Raw genomic sequence first — 19,894 nt, forward strand, 5'->3', positions numbered from 1 at the left:
AATATTGTAATAATTTCGTGAACATAGAAGTTGCGTTGAAATAATACTTGTCTTATCGTAAAAAAATGGCTTCAAAGAATAATTGGCCACTTTGTAATTTGTATTAATTAGACTCGTGAATTAAATGTAACTGAAATATCGAACATGCAACATAGATTTACGGCAATAAGTGCAAGTTGATCTATATAATATTTTCTAATTAAGAAAATTACACGGCTTTTACACGCTAATCAAATGTAAAACGATACACGAATTACTAAAGCGCTTTCGCGCACACACGAAAGGCTGTTAACCGAAATCAATAGTTCCAAAAGTGGTTACTAGGATCGTATTATTTTCTAAAGAGTGCCAACATTTTACAAAGCGATAGCAACCACAACTGAATATTAAAATGAAACCATTGAAAATGATGTAAAAAAATTATTTCACGAATTACCTAATATTTTTCCCAACACCTCCGCTAGTTGCATCAGCAGTCTCTAAAGAGTTAATGTAAGGTATCTTACGTCAACGATCCACGCACCACACACGCATCCTTCTATATGATCGTAAATACGGAAAGTCTTTTTATCTTCAATTTTTACTGCCAATAAAACCACGTATGCTTCATGTTTAACAACGATCGAAAGCTCAAGCATCGATATTCCTTCTTTCTCCGTTTCTATAAGTTAGACCGTTATCTTTTTGATTAATTCACGAGTTTCGTTATCAAGAATATCGCCCCAAATTATAACGAAACACCCAGCCACGCGGTACTTTTCATTTCCTCTTGGCTCGCGAGCACGCGTGTACTTCCTTTACGAGCGTTTTTATATTTAGAGTCGGACGCGGTAATTTCATCATAAGGCTCTTCCTCGGCAAGAGGAACTTCAAATATTTGAATAGTCTTGTCGTAGCCACTTTCTTTTACGGTTTTGCGCGACATGCTAGCTTTTGCAACGTGAACCGGATCGCCAGCATGCCTCTATCTTTGGTTTCCATAATGGTTTCTGCTGTCTTTCTTTCTTCTTTCTTCTTCCTTCTCTCTTTGCCAGAAAAGGAAACTGCTAGCTCGGAGCTTTAATTCATTTTTCACACGTTGTGTAGTGCAGTTGACTGGAATAGCAGGAAAAATAGCCGGTATCGATCGTTACCGATGAAAACGGTGGACGTGGAAATATATGAGGCAAAATGTCGAGGGACATTCACCGTAAATGTTGAAATTCGCACGAGAATGGACTTGTCAACAGTTGTTCTCTTTGCAAATGTTTATTTTGGAAATTGAATTCCCGCAATAAAAACTTGGCGCGAGCATTAATCGTTCCCTCGTTCCCTTTTTTTAACCAACCGCGCTTTACTTTGCTAAGAATACCGAGTAAAATAACCTTCTGCTGTTGGGAATGTTCGAGCTAATTGTTCCTCTACAGTACAGCGCAAATGATGATGATCGATTAAAAAAATTTAATTAAAAGCTAATTACAAATTTAATTGCGTTATTCAAACAGATTAAAGATTTTACGAGTTACTATTTATGTCGTGTCGTAAAAATCTAACGCAATATCTAATACGTGCGATTCCCCGACTAACGTTTAAACGATTTAAACATGAACATTTAGCGATTCTTCGAAACGATTCTTCAAATAATTCGCGATAATATGAGAAACGAAGTTGACGCGTAAGAGAAGCAACAGGATCGCGAAGGCGACGAGTTAAACAGCGTATCGAATATCTCTTACCGAATAGTCGATTGCCTCGGTGTCGAAGAAGATCGAACGGTCGGGAGCGATGCCACGAGGGCCGCGGGCCCGCTAGAAATATTCGCGGCAGGCGTTATAGCAAATGTCGCGTGAAACGCAATTTGCAGCCACGACGTTGGCTTTTCATTCGATGATTCTCGTTATCCTCGTTACACGTGCCCGTGGCAAATTGCGCGCGAAACCGTGAGAATAAATTGTCTTCACGAGCGACGACGACGATTGCATACATACACAGCATGGCGACGTCGAATGGCGCCGTGACGCGACGAAAGCGAGCATTCAACTCCCCTTTTTCGTCGTTGGCCCCGATACGATCCTGCGAATATTTAGTTACCGTGAACTACACTCGTTACCGTTTCATCTTCTTCTGGCAGGTACGTGCGACGATTCCTTGAGTCCTTTCACCATCCCTGTGTGAATCCATCGCTTCCATCCCCGCTTACCTTAACACTCGCACCCGCGACCTCCTCTTCGCTTTTTGCTTGTCGATCGTCGGTCTGGCGAGCACGTTTCGTCTGTAAAATGCTAAGCGTATCCTTCTGCCTCCTGTGTTTCACTTTGCTTCGTCCTTCTTCGACGCTTTTCACCTCGCACTCCTGCGTTTCGCGCGCCTTATCCTTCTCGACTACGTGTTAACGCGCTGACGATTAATTTCGACAGACATAATTTCCTGTCTTCCTGAATGGAATCTCTTAAGGGAATTTCTCTTCCTCGTTTGTATCTTCCTGAAACGTGAGGTTAACGTGGCGTGTACGAGGCCGCTTGATTTCTGTTTTGATGGTTGAGCCAAACAATTTCTTTCATATTACGATGAACTGTTTCAAATAATATTTACACCCTTTTCAGCTGGTTAATTCACAAATTATTTTCGTTCGTTATTTGAGTTCCATCTTGTTACTCAACGTCGTTATTGCGTTATAAATATTAGTGTTAAGAGTAAGAATTAATTTCTTCTTCAGAGTTTCTATACTATATAATGGGAATTATCATCGTGCCGTAAAATTACCCGACAGATCTGTAAATATTTAACTAGGAGCTCTTCCAAAATCACCAGCAAAATTCATTAAACCGGAGCGTCTTCAAATCTAATGTGGATGTGGTACCAACACAATAGTCTAGCGTATAATGCAATTGTTGCAGGTAATGTGCTCTGTACAGTATACCATAGTCATTGAATTGGCCGTGGTAAACCGAGAGCTTGCTCTGCTCGTTTTCCTATCCCTCTCCTCTGCACGCTGTTTACCCAGATATTACAACACACTAGAAAATATGAAGAGACGAATTATTAATACAAATCTTCCTCGAGATCTAGAATGTATATATAATATATAAAATGCTTAAACTTTATGCTCCAAAGTAAAATTAAAATATTAAATCTAATATTTATTGAAGTCAAATACTTCAATTACAACAGAAATGAAACTGTATTTGTACAACAGTATTATTTTGAATCCGATGAAATTCAAAATGTTCGAATAAGTTTTGATTGTTCGATAAATAATGAAGAAAATTGGCAAAACTGCTAAAAATTAACGATATTAAAATTGGTAGTATAAAAATATCAAATAATAACAAAGAAACGACATTTAAATAAAACTCTTAAAAAATTCAATCGTGGTAACGTATTTATATCATTTATCCAGCAGATATAATGCGATTGTCAATTGTCTGTCTTTCAAATCATCAATTCACATTATTCTTATCGTATTCAGAATGCATTTCGTGCACAAAAGCATTGTCCCTCGGCGACGGGAAAAAATTGGTCACAGCCAGTCGTGCATCAGTAAGACTGCGTCGAGGCCGCTTTAAAAGGAAACACGCGTGTATTTCACTGAGGCTCGTGTGTATAAATACATAAGAAAAAGGCAGGAAAAAGAGGTGGTGACGAGAAGACTGACTGGTACATAATCGCGTCGCGACAAAGAATCCATAAAAGGTTGGGCTGCTGCGTTTTTCGTATAGTACCGAAGAGAAGAGAAAAGAGGAAAAGAGAAGAGAGGAGAGCGAGAGAGCGACTCTAAGCTAAGCCGTACTCAGGTTCCCGTGAACACAATAATGCTCCGCTATTAACCGAGAGCTTGTATTAAGCCCTCGAAAAAAGCTTTCATGCACTTAACGACAAATAATATGAGAAGTGGTACTACGCAGCCGGGACACCCGTCTCGCCGACTTTCTACTACAGATTTCACGCACTCGCCTTCAGTGCCTACAAAATAGAATTCGTAATTGTTCCTACCAGTTTTCTTTTTTTATGAAACCTACCGTTTTCTTTTCTTGCTTTTAATTCGATCTGGCAATCTTCCTTGATTTTTTAAATCATTTGTTATACATTTCTTATTTTTGACAACCGCAAACATGAAATCTTCTAGTTGGAATTACAGATTTTATTCAAATTTAATGCATTTAATAGAAAATATCTTAAACGATGCAAATTTTGTAGGCTGATCCATTAAATCTAATACGTGTAACTCGGGACCTTTGCACAGATAGAGCTGAATAGAAGAGGTATAAAACGTAAAAATAATGCGTTCTAAGTAAAGTTAGAAACTTTATCTATATTTTTAGGCGCCCGAAATCTTCAGCAATTAGTAGTGTTATTCCAAATTATATAATGTTATTCTAGGAAACTTTTTTAAAAGCTGTTATTCTAACAAATATAAAATTAAAATTTACGTAAATCGATGTCTTAGAATTTATTAACGATTATTCACATTAAAAAATTGAAATACGATGAATTAACATTAACATAATACAATAGAACATAATAAATTGGGATTAAAAAATTATTGGATTTTAGCTTTTTAATTAGATTAAGAAAATTAATGAAACTACAACATAATGTAAAAGAGATAAAAAGCACAGATACGTTTATTATTTAATTAATACAATAATAGTTTAATATATTTGAATCTTATCGTAATAATTTTTCAGTTTTCTTAAATATTTCTTACTGCTACTTACCTCCTTCAAAAAAATGTATTTCATACATATCACCTCGTATTAATAATTTCAATACAAATTTATAACTTTCCTTCATTTATATTACAGTAAAAACTATTGTTTTAAATATCATAATCCTTGTTCGGTAGAAGCTATCACTATTCATTTTTTAGTAACTAGTTTAACGTCAAACTATTCCGACACAAACCAAAAAAACATGAACAGAAAACTTACGTGTGTATGACGCACGCGCGCGTGTAATATATAATGATAATGATGATGATGATGATGATAATAGTAATAATAGTAGTAATAATAATAATATATAATAATATATATTATATATGTACACATATATAATGTTCAAATTCGGATAAACTAGGGATCAATTCTAAGTCTGAAAATTGATCCAAAAATTATCCAAATTTGAATATTATAAATCGATTTTCCACGTCCTAAACTACCACTCTTCCTCTGTCAATCTTCAATACTCTCAATAAAAATTTCCTTCTTATGATCGTGTCTATTTTTAATGCTCGAAATCCTTCTTCTTCTCTAACCGTCCGTCTGTGTACTGACTGTTTGGCAAATCGGTTATCCGTAACGATAAATAAGGTCATATTGTCCGTTAACAGAGAAAGTTCTTTTGTTTATCCGCGTTTGAACTCTTAGAAAGTTTACACCTCCCCTCCTTGTGTTGACAATTGCTTCGCTAATTGTTTTTTTCATAGGGGACTAGTTTACTCGCATGGAAGACATTCCCTCCAGCTTTACTATTACCGTTATCCACTTCGTACATAGAATTTGAGATCCTTCTCGGAATTTTGAAGGGCCAATCGGTTTGGCAAATCGGTTATCCGTAACGATAAATAAGGTCATATTGTCCGTTAACAGAGAAAGTTCTTTTGTTTATCCGCGTTTGAACTCTTAGGAAGTTTACACCTCCCCTCCTTGTGTTGACAATTGCTTCGCTAATTGTTTTTTTCATAGGGGACTAGTTTACTCGCATGGAAGACATTCCCTCCAGCTTTACTATTACCGTTATCCACTTCGTACATAGAATTTGAGATCCTTTTCGGAATTTTGAAGGGCCCTTTCCGGATTTCTCCAACTTATTTCTATTTAATTTATTCCCATTGTGAGTGAAGACCATATCGCTAATTTTAAATTTATGCTCTCTTCTTTTCTTATCATATTTTTGTTTATTAATTTTGAAGTTTCTCATTGAGTTCTTAAATGCTTCTTCCCTATTTCTTTCTAAGTCTGTCTTGTTCTCAATTATTCCTTTAGGAGCGATCTCAATTCTTTTCCCGTACAATAAGTAATTCGAAGCAAATCCTGTGACACTGTGTTTGGTGTTATTGTGCTCTTCCACACTTTCTTTTGCGATTTTTGTCCAGTTTTTCTTTTTTTTGTTAGAATTAATTTTGCATCGGATCCTGTTTACTAGTGTTTCCGTTCCAGGATGGACAGTCTGTTGAGGTGAAAATTAGTTTGATGTTCTTTTTCCTTGCGTATTCTTGGATTTCTTTGAATGTCAGTACTGAATATCGGTCTGCAAAGATCATTTTTATAGAGTCGGTTTCTCCCGTCGAATCTATAAGTTTTGTTATATCGTCTGAGCGTTGTGTCTTTGATGTGGACATAAAAACGGCCCTTGAAAAATGAAAATGTGCATGAATTTCTTCGATGAGTTGTTATTAGAAAAACCTCCGACTGCATCGAATGACATTATTCCAAACGGGTTCTTAGCTGGTTCTAGTTTCAATATAAATCCAATCGGTCTTCTTGTTCTGCTTTTATTCTTAATGCAGATTTCGCATTGTTTGCAGAATTTGTCGACTATCTGATCCATATTTTTGAAGTAGTAGAAAGGTCGGATTTTCTTTAGTATATGGTTCCTTCCAATATGACCGAAGAATTCATGAACCTTTTTTGTGATGTGTTTGCCAAAATTTCGTGAAATAAATATACGTTGACGCCCTTTAATATTTTTGAAAAATATCTCCGATTTTTTTGTGAGGTTTTTTGTATTTTTAATGTTTTCTTCGTTCTCTTTTTGATCTTGGATTATATCCTTCTTTGTAATAATATTTACCACTTTCAGAACGTCTTCTTCATTTTCAAAACTTTTTAAGACGGGGTTCCTGGATAGTGCATCTGCTTCTACGTTGTCTTTTCCCGGCGAGTAGATGATCTTGAAATCATACTGCGATAGGTAGTGCATTAGGTCTCCTAAAGTTTAATCAGTTCTTGCTTTGATTCTCATTGACTCTAACGATTTATGGTCTGAAAGAACAGTGAAATATCTACCGGTTAACCAATGTTGCCAGTACTGAATCGCCTCTTTAATAGCCAGACATTCGAGGTGGATTGCCTTTTTCTTTGCCTCTGTTGGTTTTAATTTTCTTGAAAAGTACGCAACCGCATGTAACATCCCGTTGTCTCGAGGTTGCTTTAAGACAGCTCCTAAACCGTTTCCATTGCATCGGTATAAATGAATACCTCTTTATTTTGGTCGTATATTGAAAGGATCGGGCTTGTACAATGTATTCTTTAATCTTTTGAAATGATTTTTCACATTCTTCGTTCCAAATGAATTCTACATTTTTCCTCAATAAATTGTGGAGTGGTTTGCACGCACAAGAGTTTGCACGCGTCTTCTATAAATTTGTAATAAAAATTAATTTTCCCTAATAGTTGTCTCACGTTTTTCTTGTTTCTTGGACGTTCAAATTCTCGTATCGCTTTGAAGTTATCTCTCCCCGGTCTCACACCGTCTTTTTCGATGATGTGACCCAGATGTTTTACTGACTTTTCTGCTAGCTTACATTTGATCAGTTTTAATCGGAAACCTTCTTGTTTTATAACCTTCATTATAACTGCTCTTTATGTTTGATACGCTGGTCGAATGTTTCTGAGAAAACTAGAATATCGTCAATATAGTTTGTGCAGAATTCTGTTAGGCCATTCCTTCTAAGAATATTTGCAAGCACTCGTTGGAAAATAACGGAGAGATTTTTAGTCCAAACGATAAGCATTTCCATTGCCAGTGCCCATTTTGTGTTATGAAGGCCGTCTTCTCTCGGTCCTCTTTTTTTATTGGAATTGACCAGAACGCTGAATTAATGTCAAACGTTGAGAAGAAATGGCAATTTCCCGCTTTCACTATGATGTCTTCTATTCTTGGAAATGGTTGTGATTCCGGAACTACAATTTTGTTTATCTCCCGGAAATCAATACACAGTCTATCTCTCCGACTCGACTCTTTTTTAAAAACCAGTGTCACTGGTGCTGCAAATGGTGAACTTGATTCCTCTATGAGATCGTGTTCTAATAATTTTGTAATTTCTTTCTGATCTGGAATGGAACACCTGTATGGTTTTTTTGATATGTACCTGTTTTCGGTTATCTTTATGGAGGCCTCTTGTAATTTTCTCGTTCCCACATGGAATTTGTGTTTGGCAAATACTTCTTTGTATTTCTCTATAAGTTGAAATACCTCTTTCTTTTGTGAGTTATTCAAGTGTCCAAGGTTGTCTATAAATTTGTCTGTCTCCATACCTTCGGTAATGTTTATTTCTCTTCTCTTCTGATTATTCTTTCTTTCTTCTTTCCTATTAAATATTATCTCTTCTTCTTTGTCACTTACTTTTTGAGTGACTCTCAAATTCTCATCTTGTTTTAATTTGAACTTCCTTATGGCGTCTACCCCTAGCATAAGGTCATATGTGAAGTTAGCATTGCATACTATATAAACGTCTATTTCTTTTTCTATTTTATTTATTCTTAATTTTAGTTTTAAACATACCCTTATCTTCTGTTATGTCTGCTTTTATTTGATCAATAATCTTTTGATTAACAAAGCTTGCATTGGCTGCAGTGTCGTAAACACCTTCAACCTCTTTTTGATCATTGATTTTAACTCGCAGTTTTATCAGTGGTTCGTACTTCTCCGGGCATTTTAGATTTTTTCATTCTTATCTGATATTCTTGCTTCTTCATTTTCTAATGTAAATAGTTCTAATGAATTTACCTGTTTGGGTTTCTTCTGAGTGTTTCTGTTCCTATTTCTGCATAATTCTATTGGGTGGAATCGGCTCGAGAAGTTCAGTGCTTCACAGATCGTGCACGGTCGTTTCCTGGATGGTGGATTTGCATTTCTGTCCAGGTTTACCTCTTTTCCTTGTGTTTCTTTCCTTTTTCTCTGATCTTCGTATTGTCTCAAAATTCCCATTAGGTTGTTGATTGTACGCTTTCTCTCTCGATTTTATCTTGGATGTCGATAGGTAATTCAATGACAATCAAATGTATCCTCACGTCTTCAGCCATTTTCCTCTTTACTTCCAACATTAATCGTTCTTTCTCTAAGGCATATTCAATGAACGATCCTGAAAGGTATTTAAAGTTGTAAGCGTATTGTATTGCAGACCAGCCTTTATTGTTAAAAGTTTTGAGAAATGCGTCTTTCCAGTCTTCCCAATTGTATCCTTCAGCTTTTAGCAGATTTGTTTCGTATCATTTTGCTGCTGTTTTCTCTAAATACTTTTTTAAACCTCTGACTTTCTCCTCATCACCTTTGATTTTATATTTTCTGCATTCCTCTTCATACTTTGATATCCAGTCTGTGACTTCTTGGGTTCCATCAAATTGTTTTATGCTAAAATTTATTTCTTCTATTTCACGTTTATCTCATGTTTGGAGAGTCTCTAGAAGTTTTTCCATATCCAGACTGGACTTCTCGGTTTCCGTCTTTATTTTCCTTGTGGGGGTAATTTCTACTTCCTCTAGGAAAATGTCTCGGAATACAAAGTTTAAATCCGTATCGATATATAACGCTGCCGTCTTGTCATCTATCGTGAATTTGACGTTTCTATACTGGCCTACCTTGATTAGACTGTTTACGGCCTTCTTCACTGTTGGCGAATTGAATAACTGCTGGTGGTAGTTTTTTGCTTGATATTTCGGGGAGAAAATATAGCATACTTCGTCTTCTGGTCTTCTTATAGATTCTATACTCTCTATTTTCTCCCCTTTCGCGTTTTCGTTCATGACGATACGTAAGTTAACTTTCAGCGGCATGGCGTAGCGAAAATCGATTTATAATCGATCGATTCTAAGTCTGAAAATCGATCCCTAGATTATCCAACTTTGAACATTATACATATGATAACAATCAGTTGTTTTTACTGTATCTATGTACAAATTTTGAAAAAATTATTTGTAAATGATCAAATTATATAATCATTAAAATTAAATCCGTCAATCTTCTTGAAAAATGTAAAAAATCTATCATTTATAAACATGTTATAACTCCCTTTAAAACTACGAATAAACAAATTTGGAAAGACACAACTCAAATATTATAAATCGTAATTACAATTTGTATTTAACATTTCAATTGCTACACATTTAGTTTACCTATCAATCGAGCAACATTGTGTTTTTCGTCTAGCGAAAGATCCTACAAATTATATATAAGTATATATTGAGGTACATAACCTAAATAGTACAATTTTTAACCAAAGGAATTTGATGTGTAGTATAAATTTTTAAGTCGATTAGTACTTTTTTGAATTGGTATTTCATTTATTTAACTAAGCCCATTTTTTTTGCTTCCACTTCGTAAATTAATAACCTCCACATTTTGACTACAAAAACTTCTGCTTCTTCATCCAATACCTACAACATATATGATATTATACAATCAATAACAAAAATATTATATAAATAATAAATAATAAATAATAATAAAATAAAAATTATTTACCATCTGTACATCATCAAGTATGCCCTGAGGCGAGCTGCCGGCCATTACTTTGCTACAAATAAAATCTACCAATGTAGGTTCAGGTTCTCCAATGTATTCAATTATCTTTTTATTAATCCACGGCCTTATCCTCTTTTCCATTAATGTCTATAAAAATAACAAAAATTGATGAAAAATTAATTCATAAATATTCATTCATAATATATATCTTACATTATCTATTACTGCCCAATCAAGTTGATAACCAAACAAAGCGTTTTTATCTGTAGGTATTTTGTCAATAAGGGATTTTATGTGCTTTCTTTTCTCTTCTTGGCTTTTTGTACTTTCTTCTTTTCCGGCTTTAGGAGCTTCTTCATTAGATTTTTTCTTTTTCTCCTCACCATAGTCTAGAATAGAATTCATATAAAAATCGTATATTATTGTAGTATCGTGGACGAGAGGCCTAAGAGATATCGGGCGAACCATAAACAATGTCGCGAGAAAATCTAAGTGCCGACAGGTCAATGTATCGTCGGTCCTTCAATCGAATAGTTACGCGGAAAAGGCCTGCGTGACTCTAGCCACGAGCGGTTGCGGGACACGTGCGTGGTGGGGCTAAGAGAAAAGACAAAGGGATGCTAAGGGAGAAAGACGAATTAACAGTCAGTGTTAGTTGAGAAGTCAGAGAATGTGAATCGAGAAGTCAAAGAGTGCGAATTGAGTTGGCGAGAGAATGTAGTCCGCGTGAGAGAAAGCGTTGGAACCGTGGTGACGAGGGTTGCAAATTAATTGTTTGTTGTCTTAATTATAGCACGTTATTGTATTTAGTTCACATTAAACAACCATCGTTTCCTGTTTAACCAACACCTGTTTAATCCATTTTAAATAAACTAATTGTTGTAAGATCCTACATTATCTAAACAAAAAATATATTTATACTTTTTAATTACCTAAAGGAACTAGTTTACGCTTCTTTGCGTTATTAGCAGCATCATCATCATCATCATTATTAAATACGTCTTTAACATCGATCCGACCTTTCTTTTTATTCTGATTCGTTTGTTGCGTACTAACATTAATAGCCGTGCTTGGACTAGCAGGAGTTTTATTACCGATACCATGATCACCACCACGATTGCCTCCGCTTCCCATGGCGAATGGCACAAAGTTACCTGTAATAAAAATAAAATGTGACACACAAATGGAGTGTTTATATAAGTTAAATAAATCACATCGTTTACTCACTACTACCAGTTTTTTCTGGTTCGCTAACGAGAGACATACGCGAATCTTCATCTAATGTGGGTGGAATGGACTGAACTGGTGTTGTTACTGTTTGATTAGAAGGTGATGACTTTGTACCCTTTACACTTTCTCTATCTGTTTCTATAACTTCTTCAGTTTCTTCGCCATCATGATGATGATTCTGATGATGACGATGATGTCTTCGATGATGGTGGTGATGCCGCGGTGGTGTTCTAGATGGTGCCTCTGACTGAGAAACATCATCAAATTGCACACATTCGTCACTATCACTTTCAATTGGTTCAGTTTCTATGGGCGGCATAACTTCTTTTTCCTTTTTCACCACTTTTTCATCCTCTTCGTCTATTATCGTGATAACCGGTTTAGGCTTATACTGTTCCTCCCGTTCAGCTTTTAACTGAAATAAGCAATATCTTCATGTAGAAGAAGTAGTCTACATACAACGAAAGATAAATGCATATTACATATCTTAATAAAAATCAATATTGTAATTAGTTATAAACCAAAATATCACATTATTTAGGAACATTTTACCCTTTCAAACTCAGCCGCTGGATCTGGATGAGAAGCGTCAGCATAAAGTTTATCGCGAAGGCGTTGAAGCTCTTGACGCTCGGCACAACGATCCCGCGAATCGGCTTCTGCTTCCAGTGCTCTCTCTTCTAGACGACGTGAAAGTTCTTTACCTTTGTAATATTTAGCGTCGTCTCTTTCATCATCATAGTCTTCAAGAAATTCTTTCAAGCGTTTTGCTTCCCTTTCTCTCGCTTCCCGTTTTGCTCTGCGTTTCTCCGCTTCTTTCTCATATTCTTTTTGTTTGCGACGTTCCCGTGTCTCCCATGCTCTCAAACGCTCTTGATAAGCTGCTTCTTTTTCTCTCGCTCTTCTTTCGTTCTTTTTCCTCTCCTTCGCCTCTTCCTCTTCCTCCCTTTCACGCATAATTTCTCTTTCAGTTTTCCTTGCTTCTTCTCTTTCACGTTCTCTTTCTCGTTCCCTGTCCCTTTCCCTTTCCCTATCTCTTTCACGTTCTCTTTCACGCTCTCTTTCGCGGTCACGATCTCTTTCTCGTTCTCTTTCTCTATCTCTTTCTCGATCTCTATCTCTATCACGATCTCTGTCGCTTCTCTGACGATCCCTCTCTCGTTCTTTAGATCTTAAGAAAGATAGAAAATATTTACAATAAATTTTATACTGTAAATTAATGAATTTTTAAACACTTTCCGGAAATTGTTAAACGTTAATACCTAGATTTAGACCGCCTTTTGTCTCTTCTACTACTTCCAGTACTACTACTGCGACCTTTATGAGACGTGGGACTACCAGGATCGCCGTCTTGATCGTCTTTAGTGTTACTGCCATCACGCCTGTCTCGTCGCTCTTTTTCACGTTTCTCCCGTTCTTCTTTCTCAACAGCTTCTTTCTTCCGCTTAACTTGAGCCTTCTCCTCCTCCTGCTTCTATAAAAAACAAAAATAAAAAAATAGGTGAGACCAAATATTCAAAGCAAACTTATCAGGCTGTGATAATAAAACGCAAAAACTAGCAATCGTATATCCTCCTCAGTTATAAAAATTAAAGGGTAGAAAAAGGTTACTGTAAGTGTAAAGTTAGTTAATGAATATAAAAGTGGTAAAATATCACTACACTATAACAGTGCAGTATTATCATTTCTTTTCTTGAATTCAAAATATAGATGCCCTGATACATACAAAATATTTGCACAAACAATCGATATTATTTAAAAAATAATATTATACGAATCTTTATATCAACAAAATGATTACTTGAAATAAATACTTCAAAAAGAAGTCTTAATTCGTTATGATAGTTCTTTTAAAAAATATTTTTAACATTTTGTATATCTTTTTAACATTTACATTTTGTATACAAATTTTACTTTAATTTTAGTATCTCTAACATTACAAAGATTGCAATGTTGAACGATTACTAGTTGTACAAAAATTAATCACATATCAAGTATCATAATTCTGTTCATCTCAATATAGTATACTCACTCCTCTGGAGTATGCTCGCTCAGCAGCATCTTACACGAAATCTTGTTTACATATCAATTACCTAAGTGCAGGTATAAATTTTGGAAACAAGCATAAGAAATTTCTTAAGCTGTACTTAAATTAAGAATACCTTAATGCTAACAGACGCATTGTAGAGGCCACCCAATGTACTTACAACATTGCAAATGTGCCTGTAAATCAATAGTGTCTAAAGCTATGTAAGTCTAAGAGTCGAAAGGGGTGATATTTAGATTTCTTGTCAATATTCAATAATTATTAGAAAGTATTATACCAATCAGAAGCGGAGTCATCACGAAGAAGGGATTCCACCAAAACACCTTTCATTTTTGCCAAGAAACTGTCACACGTCTGTCAACTTTGTTTTCTTCTGGCTATGCAGTTGATGCAGCAAACTGTTGGATATCAAATGCACAATAGTTTGCCCACCCTTATCGTCCCGTATTATCAACGTAACGTCTTAGAAATAAATTAATATGGTTCATCCTTACTTGATATAATAATAACAATAATGGGTTACTGCTTGGAGAGTCCTAAATCATAGACTCTAATGAATATTACTTTTTAGTGACAAAAAATTATGAAACCTAACGCTGCTTATTCCTTCCTGCTTATGACATTGTTAATAAACCCTATATAAAGCTATCAATGGATTATGCTATATAAGAAAAAACATTCAAAATTATGAACTGCTTTCTCTTAGTTTTCAAAATTAAATATCCATACAATAACCCATAGTATTTTAATCTAATAAGGATAGAGTAACTGAGTGCATAAAAGTAGATGCACATATGAGGAAAAAAACAGACTGTTGAAACATGAAATATCAGTGGTCATAGGTATTCAGATGGGCAGTTCACTAACAAAACTACAAGAACCGAATGGTTGTGTTGGCTCATGGTTGTGGAGTTTACTCACGGTGTGAAGTTGACTTGGTCAGTCAGTGTGGTGGTACCGGAGAATGGAGGACGCACCTAGGTACTACATGTCTGATCGAGACGCTGACAGAAGCTGTTTACACAAAATAAAGACAACAACTGAACAGTCGCCATTGTGAAGACAAAATCATTTCATTGTGTGTAGGATTCAGAAAGTCTCGATCCTATTAATAATCTATCTAAGAATATATTATAAAATATGTCAGCGTCAAATTTCTTTGCTTAATGTATAACATTTTTTACCGATCCTAAACAATGTGTAAAAACAAATGGAATGGCACTTTGCTGATCTTCTATATATCTGTACTAAACTGCTAGACATTAATACAAATATAAAAATAAATTATAATTATCTTTTATAAAAAACAAATAATACAACAATCTTAATTAATTTTATAGTCTCACTCAATGAAAAATTGAATAATCAAATTTTTTAAGAATATAGTAATTTATAATTATTAGTTTAGTATTATTTTTTAAACTTATTCATGTCAACCTCATATAAAGTAATTCTTTTGCTAATTGACTCAAAGAATATATAATCCTCATAGTGATTGACAGCACTTCCATTGAATCAATTAATGAGAGAATCATCTGTGTTATAGAAAACCTTTTTATTACAATTGCAACTATATAATAATAATGTTGTATTTACTTTAAAATATTATTACTAAAGCCTTCCAACTCTTTATGCTTTATTATCTTGCATTCTATAATACCATTACACAAGTTCTTCATTTTTTAGAACTATAAGAATTGATTTTGTAATGTCATTTCTTTAAAACTAAACATCATGTTATATAAAAATACATTGCATTTTTATAACAATATTGGTGTCAGCAGTTTAGCACAATAACTATAGAAATAGGTAAAGAAATTTGATTATATGGAATAACTTGTATTCAAAATACAATAGCATTAATGCTATTAATATAATGCAGAATTATATGCGATGAATTAAGAAAATGGAGTTTCAATAGAAACAGATTTATTGGCTACATGATGTCAGCATGTTGTAGAGTTACGAGATTCTCCCGTCTTAATATTGCACATTTCTTGTTTTTTCATGTTTTGTTGGTTGGATATACTCTGACTTACCGACGAGGCTGCAGCTGCCTGCGAAAATACGAGGGATGTGCTGTGATTGACTCCCTTCAGAGCCAATGAGTGAGTGAAAGAGTGGTCCCCACACACAGCATTCCTAGGCGTGTGCGTTTGCTGTGTGCGACGCACGCTGCCTGTTATTATAATTATAGCAACGAGTCACGGCTCCAATTTTTTAGAGCTAACATAGCACACACGCACTTTATCACAATATACTTAAAAGCTAAAGTTTACAACTATACACTTGTAATCCTCTTTTGCCTGCCCAAATGCATTTAATTTTCTATATAAATATGTTGCGAGTTCGATCAATAATTGTCTAACATGAAACATAGATATAATCAAATGCATAAAACGTGTATAAACGTTTATAATACATATTTACAATGCATTTCATTATAGTATTTAAAGCATAGAAACATCTAAATATTTGTCACATACAAATTGTAATTTAGTAACAATATAACCATTTAAAAATGAATTAAACACAATTCATGAATTCACTAGTCATTGATATAATCAAAAAGTATTATAAACTTGTTAAACTTAGTACAAACTCTTCACAACTATAATTTAAAAACAGATTTTTTTAATTAAATATATAGTTTTGAAAGAAGTTAGTATATTCCATTTTTTCCTATTTGTAAAGTGATTCATTTCATTTTTTATTTGAAAAACGAAAGAGAATATCATGTTTTTTAAGGTAATAGAATAAATACTACAAAGTATTACAAACATATTCTTAATCATTTACACAAATCAGAAACAGATAAATATTATCTCTATAACACTTACATATTAAATGCAGAAAAAATAAAAGCTCTATAGTAATATAATATATTGCAGTTAAAATTTTGCTTTAAAAGATATGATTCCTTCTAGCAAAAAATTTAAGAAATTAAATATGCTCCCTATCATATATACAGAAGAATGTGTAACAAACACTATTGCCCATTAAAATAATTTAAATTAGTTAATATAGTTTTTCACATAAAATAATTCTTTTTAGAGAAGATCACAATATATTATAGAATAATGTTTATAATGCTTCGTAAAAAATTCACATAATCGACACTAACAATTTTACAATAATTGTTAGCATTCTTATACCTAAACTTTTGCAAAGTTTTTACCCAGTCCTATTAGACCACAATTCATAATACCTTCTAATATCTTGGTATATCATATCCGACCAAAAAGAAGGGCAGAAAAGTAGGAATGACATAACAAGATTTCTAAAATAATTATGAAAATAATTACCTTCATAACCTCCCTGAATTTTCCAATTTCTCGTGTAATCAAGTCTCTTTTACTTTCTTCTATTTCTGCATCATCCAGGTTCAAAGATTTAGCAACCATTTTTATTTGATGTTCTTCTATAACATATAATTAAAAAATATTTGTTAGTTCTCCAATTTAATTCAATACATTACTATGAATAGAATTAGTACACTACCAGGAGCAGCTTGAGCCATTTCTAAATCAGCGGCATGTTCAGCTATAATTTGATTAATACGTGCTAGTGCATCTGCATCCACTACTCTCATACCCTCATCCATGTAATCTTCACCTTCTTCTCCTTCTGTCCCTTCAATTGATGTTTCATCTTGTAGAGGTGATTGGCCTCCTCTTAATTTTTTCCTTCTTTCTGCTATTATACATAAAGAAATAACAAATCAAAATAAATAATTAATATGTATGTATGTAAATACTGCAAGTATTTTAAATTTACCTTTAAACTGATCCAAAACGACTTTAGCTTTTGCATCAACTTTGACAACAAGCTTCTTTGTACCTATTTCCATGTCATGAAGTAATCTAACTGCTCTAAGACCTGCATCAGGACCTGCATATTCGCAAAATCCAAATGCCTGAACTCTCTTCCATGAAAGCACATGACCACATGCACCCAAAATATGTCGAATCATTACATCAGGTGCTCTTTCCATAATGTTACCAATAAATACGGTCACTGGCGGACCAGATTCTCTTTCACGACGACGATTATTGTCATGACGATTTTGGTTACGTGCATACCGAACAGCTGGAGCTGAGGTCTGCATCGCAGATACGGGTGTTGGAATCATCTATGTTTTATAAATGGTAGTATTCTTAATAATGCACATCTCTACTCATGCAGTCCAGAATCTCCCCTCCCCCTAATAGTATGTTAATCTTTTTCCTTGTATTATATTTTATTATAAAGGTAAGACATGCATATATCAAATAAAAAGAACTTAAGATAAAAATTTGTGCCAGAAAACATAACTTTTAGAAAATGTCTTGTACAATAATCCTATAGCATAAATTGTTAAGTAATATGCATTCCATTCATAGTGTAATTTAAATACAGGATGTTAATACATTATACAAAACAACTGCATTAACATATAGAAAAATGTTTAATTATGATATAATTAGTGATGTTTAAAAATATAAGGCTATTTTTGTGAATTTTTATTACTTAACATGTTAATTTATTTACACAGCATTAATAAAATCAAACATTACATGCTTTTGAGTTTTCTTTTATAGTAACTAAAGATGCTTATTATTTTTCTTTTAACATTTCTGGCACTCGAATATATTACTTTTTATCTTTTATTTAAAAAACAAATAGGTTATATAAGGTAATTACATTATTACAAATTAAACAATATATCAATTTTTAATTATTATTTTAATTATTTAATATATAATCGTTATTATTTAAAATGAATAAGAAAAATGACACGTTAAAATATTAGGAGATTAATCTAACAAAGAAATTATATTAAGTTATATTACTTTGTATTAGAGTTTTAGTTAATAAAATAATTAGTTTCTTTACTGAAACCATTGAAAATTTTATTAACAGCAAGTGCAAACGATTGTTAACAGGAGATCATAAATTTACCAACAACATACAAAACAAACATGCCCAAATTTTAGAATATTTAATTTTATATTTACTTACATGTGCCATAGGCATTACACCACCAATAATTGGTGGAGGTGCACCAACCATGTAAGGCATTGGTGGCATGCCTGGTATTCCCATTGGGGGCTGACCAGGGTAAGACATTTCTTATTTTAAATAATACTATGGCAGTGTTCTCACTAAAATATGTAATACAGTTATTTAGTGGAAGTACTATATAAAAGATATAGTTTTATTTCAACATAGAACTTTTATTAATACTGATATATATATTATTATAATCCATACTTACAATTATTAAATTTTAAAAATAAAAATTTGATGATTGCAAATAAATGAAATTTAATGTCTGTAAGTTGTATTATGTAATTACAAAAGCATATTTTAATCATATTGTACTTGAAATATTTAAAAAATTGACATTAAATAACCTTTGATACATAACAATCTTCTTAAGCACATTTTCTTGAGATATAATAAAATACAAGTATGAATTTAATACTCTAGTAATCAATATTACAAAACAAATATTTGAACTATGCATAGACATATAAACATTACTCCATATGTAAGTTTGTTGTGTGAAAACATGTTTTTCATAGTAATAGTTATAGATATCAGAGAAGACTCTAATGGATGCTTTGGTATTCTAACCATTAAAATGATCTCAACAAAGAACCAATACTGTACTTACATAATATATTTGAAAATAGAAATAAAGCATCAACCATTATTTAACAAATATTTACGTCATTTTAATAGGACTTTAAAGCTAAAGGAATATTATAATAAACACACGAACTGAAACTTCCACTTTCACAATCCGTCAGCTAGTAATTACTTCTTTTCGTCCATTACGGCTTCATGCGCTGATTGCTTCTAGAAGGCTATGGTTGATGTTACATTTCCCATGAGTTCGAAGACTCATCGTAAAAGAACCAAGCTACATATGCAGCAACTTACGACTTCTACTCTGTAATTTATTAAATTTTTGATAGAGTATATTAAAACAAAATAAATTAATATTAAATATTTTAAATTGTATACAATTACATCATTTCCTCAGTAGAGCAGCATTTAGTTTTAATTTTAATTTCAATTTTCATTTTCAGTATCATATTTTGTTGTACGAGAGACACCATTAAAATGTTATGAAACAAATCTATGTTTAAATAAATTAATGCCAGAAAAACCGGTTTACTTACA

General features: G+C 33.4%; 1 protein-coding gene across 2 annotated transcripts; it reads right to left on the reverse strand.

The window, feature by feature from the left end:
- Window positions 1-10,039: 10,039 nt before the first annotated feature.
- Window positions 10,040-19,590, reverse strand: LOC100646974 (RNA-binding protein 25). Of its 2 annotated transcripts, none has more exons than XM_012315123.3 (12): window positions 19,383-19,590; window positions 18,725-18,867; window positions 17,501-17,825; window positions 17,225-17,419; window positions 17,029-17,144; window positions 12,939-13,150; window positions 12,229-12,847; window positions 11,674-12,091; window positions 11,379-11,600; window positions 10,660-10,835; window positions 10,447-10,593; window positions 10,040-10,358 (listed from the first exon to the last, which is right to left on the reverse strand). In XM_012315123.3, the coding sequence occupies exons 2-12, from the start codon at window positions 18,830-18,832 to the stop codon at window positions 10,266-10,268; spliced, it is 2,631 nt and encodes an 876-aa protein (XP_012170513.1). In that variant the 5' UTR covers window positions 18,833-18,867; window positions 19,383-19,590; the 3' UTR covers window positions 10,040-10,265. The 2 variants fall into 2 exon arrangements, with proteins under 2 accessions (XP_012170513.1, XP_003393526.1); XM_003393478.4 differs by having other exon boundaries at window positions 17,501-17,855.
- Between the last annotated feature and the right edge of the window lie 304 nt (window positions 19,591-19,894).

Source organism: Bombus terrestris, chromosome 2, assembly GCF_910591885.1.
Source record: "Bombus terrestris chromosome 2, iyBomTerr1.2, whole genome shotgun sequence".
In the NCBI taxonomy this organism is placed as follows: Eukaryota; Metazoa; Arthropoda; class Insecta; order Hymenoptera; family Apidae; genus Bombus; species Bombus terrestris.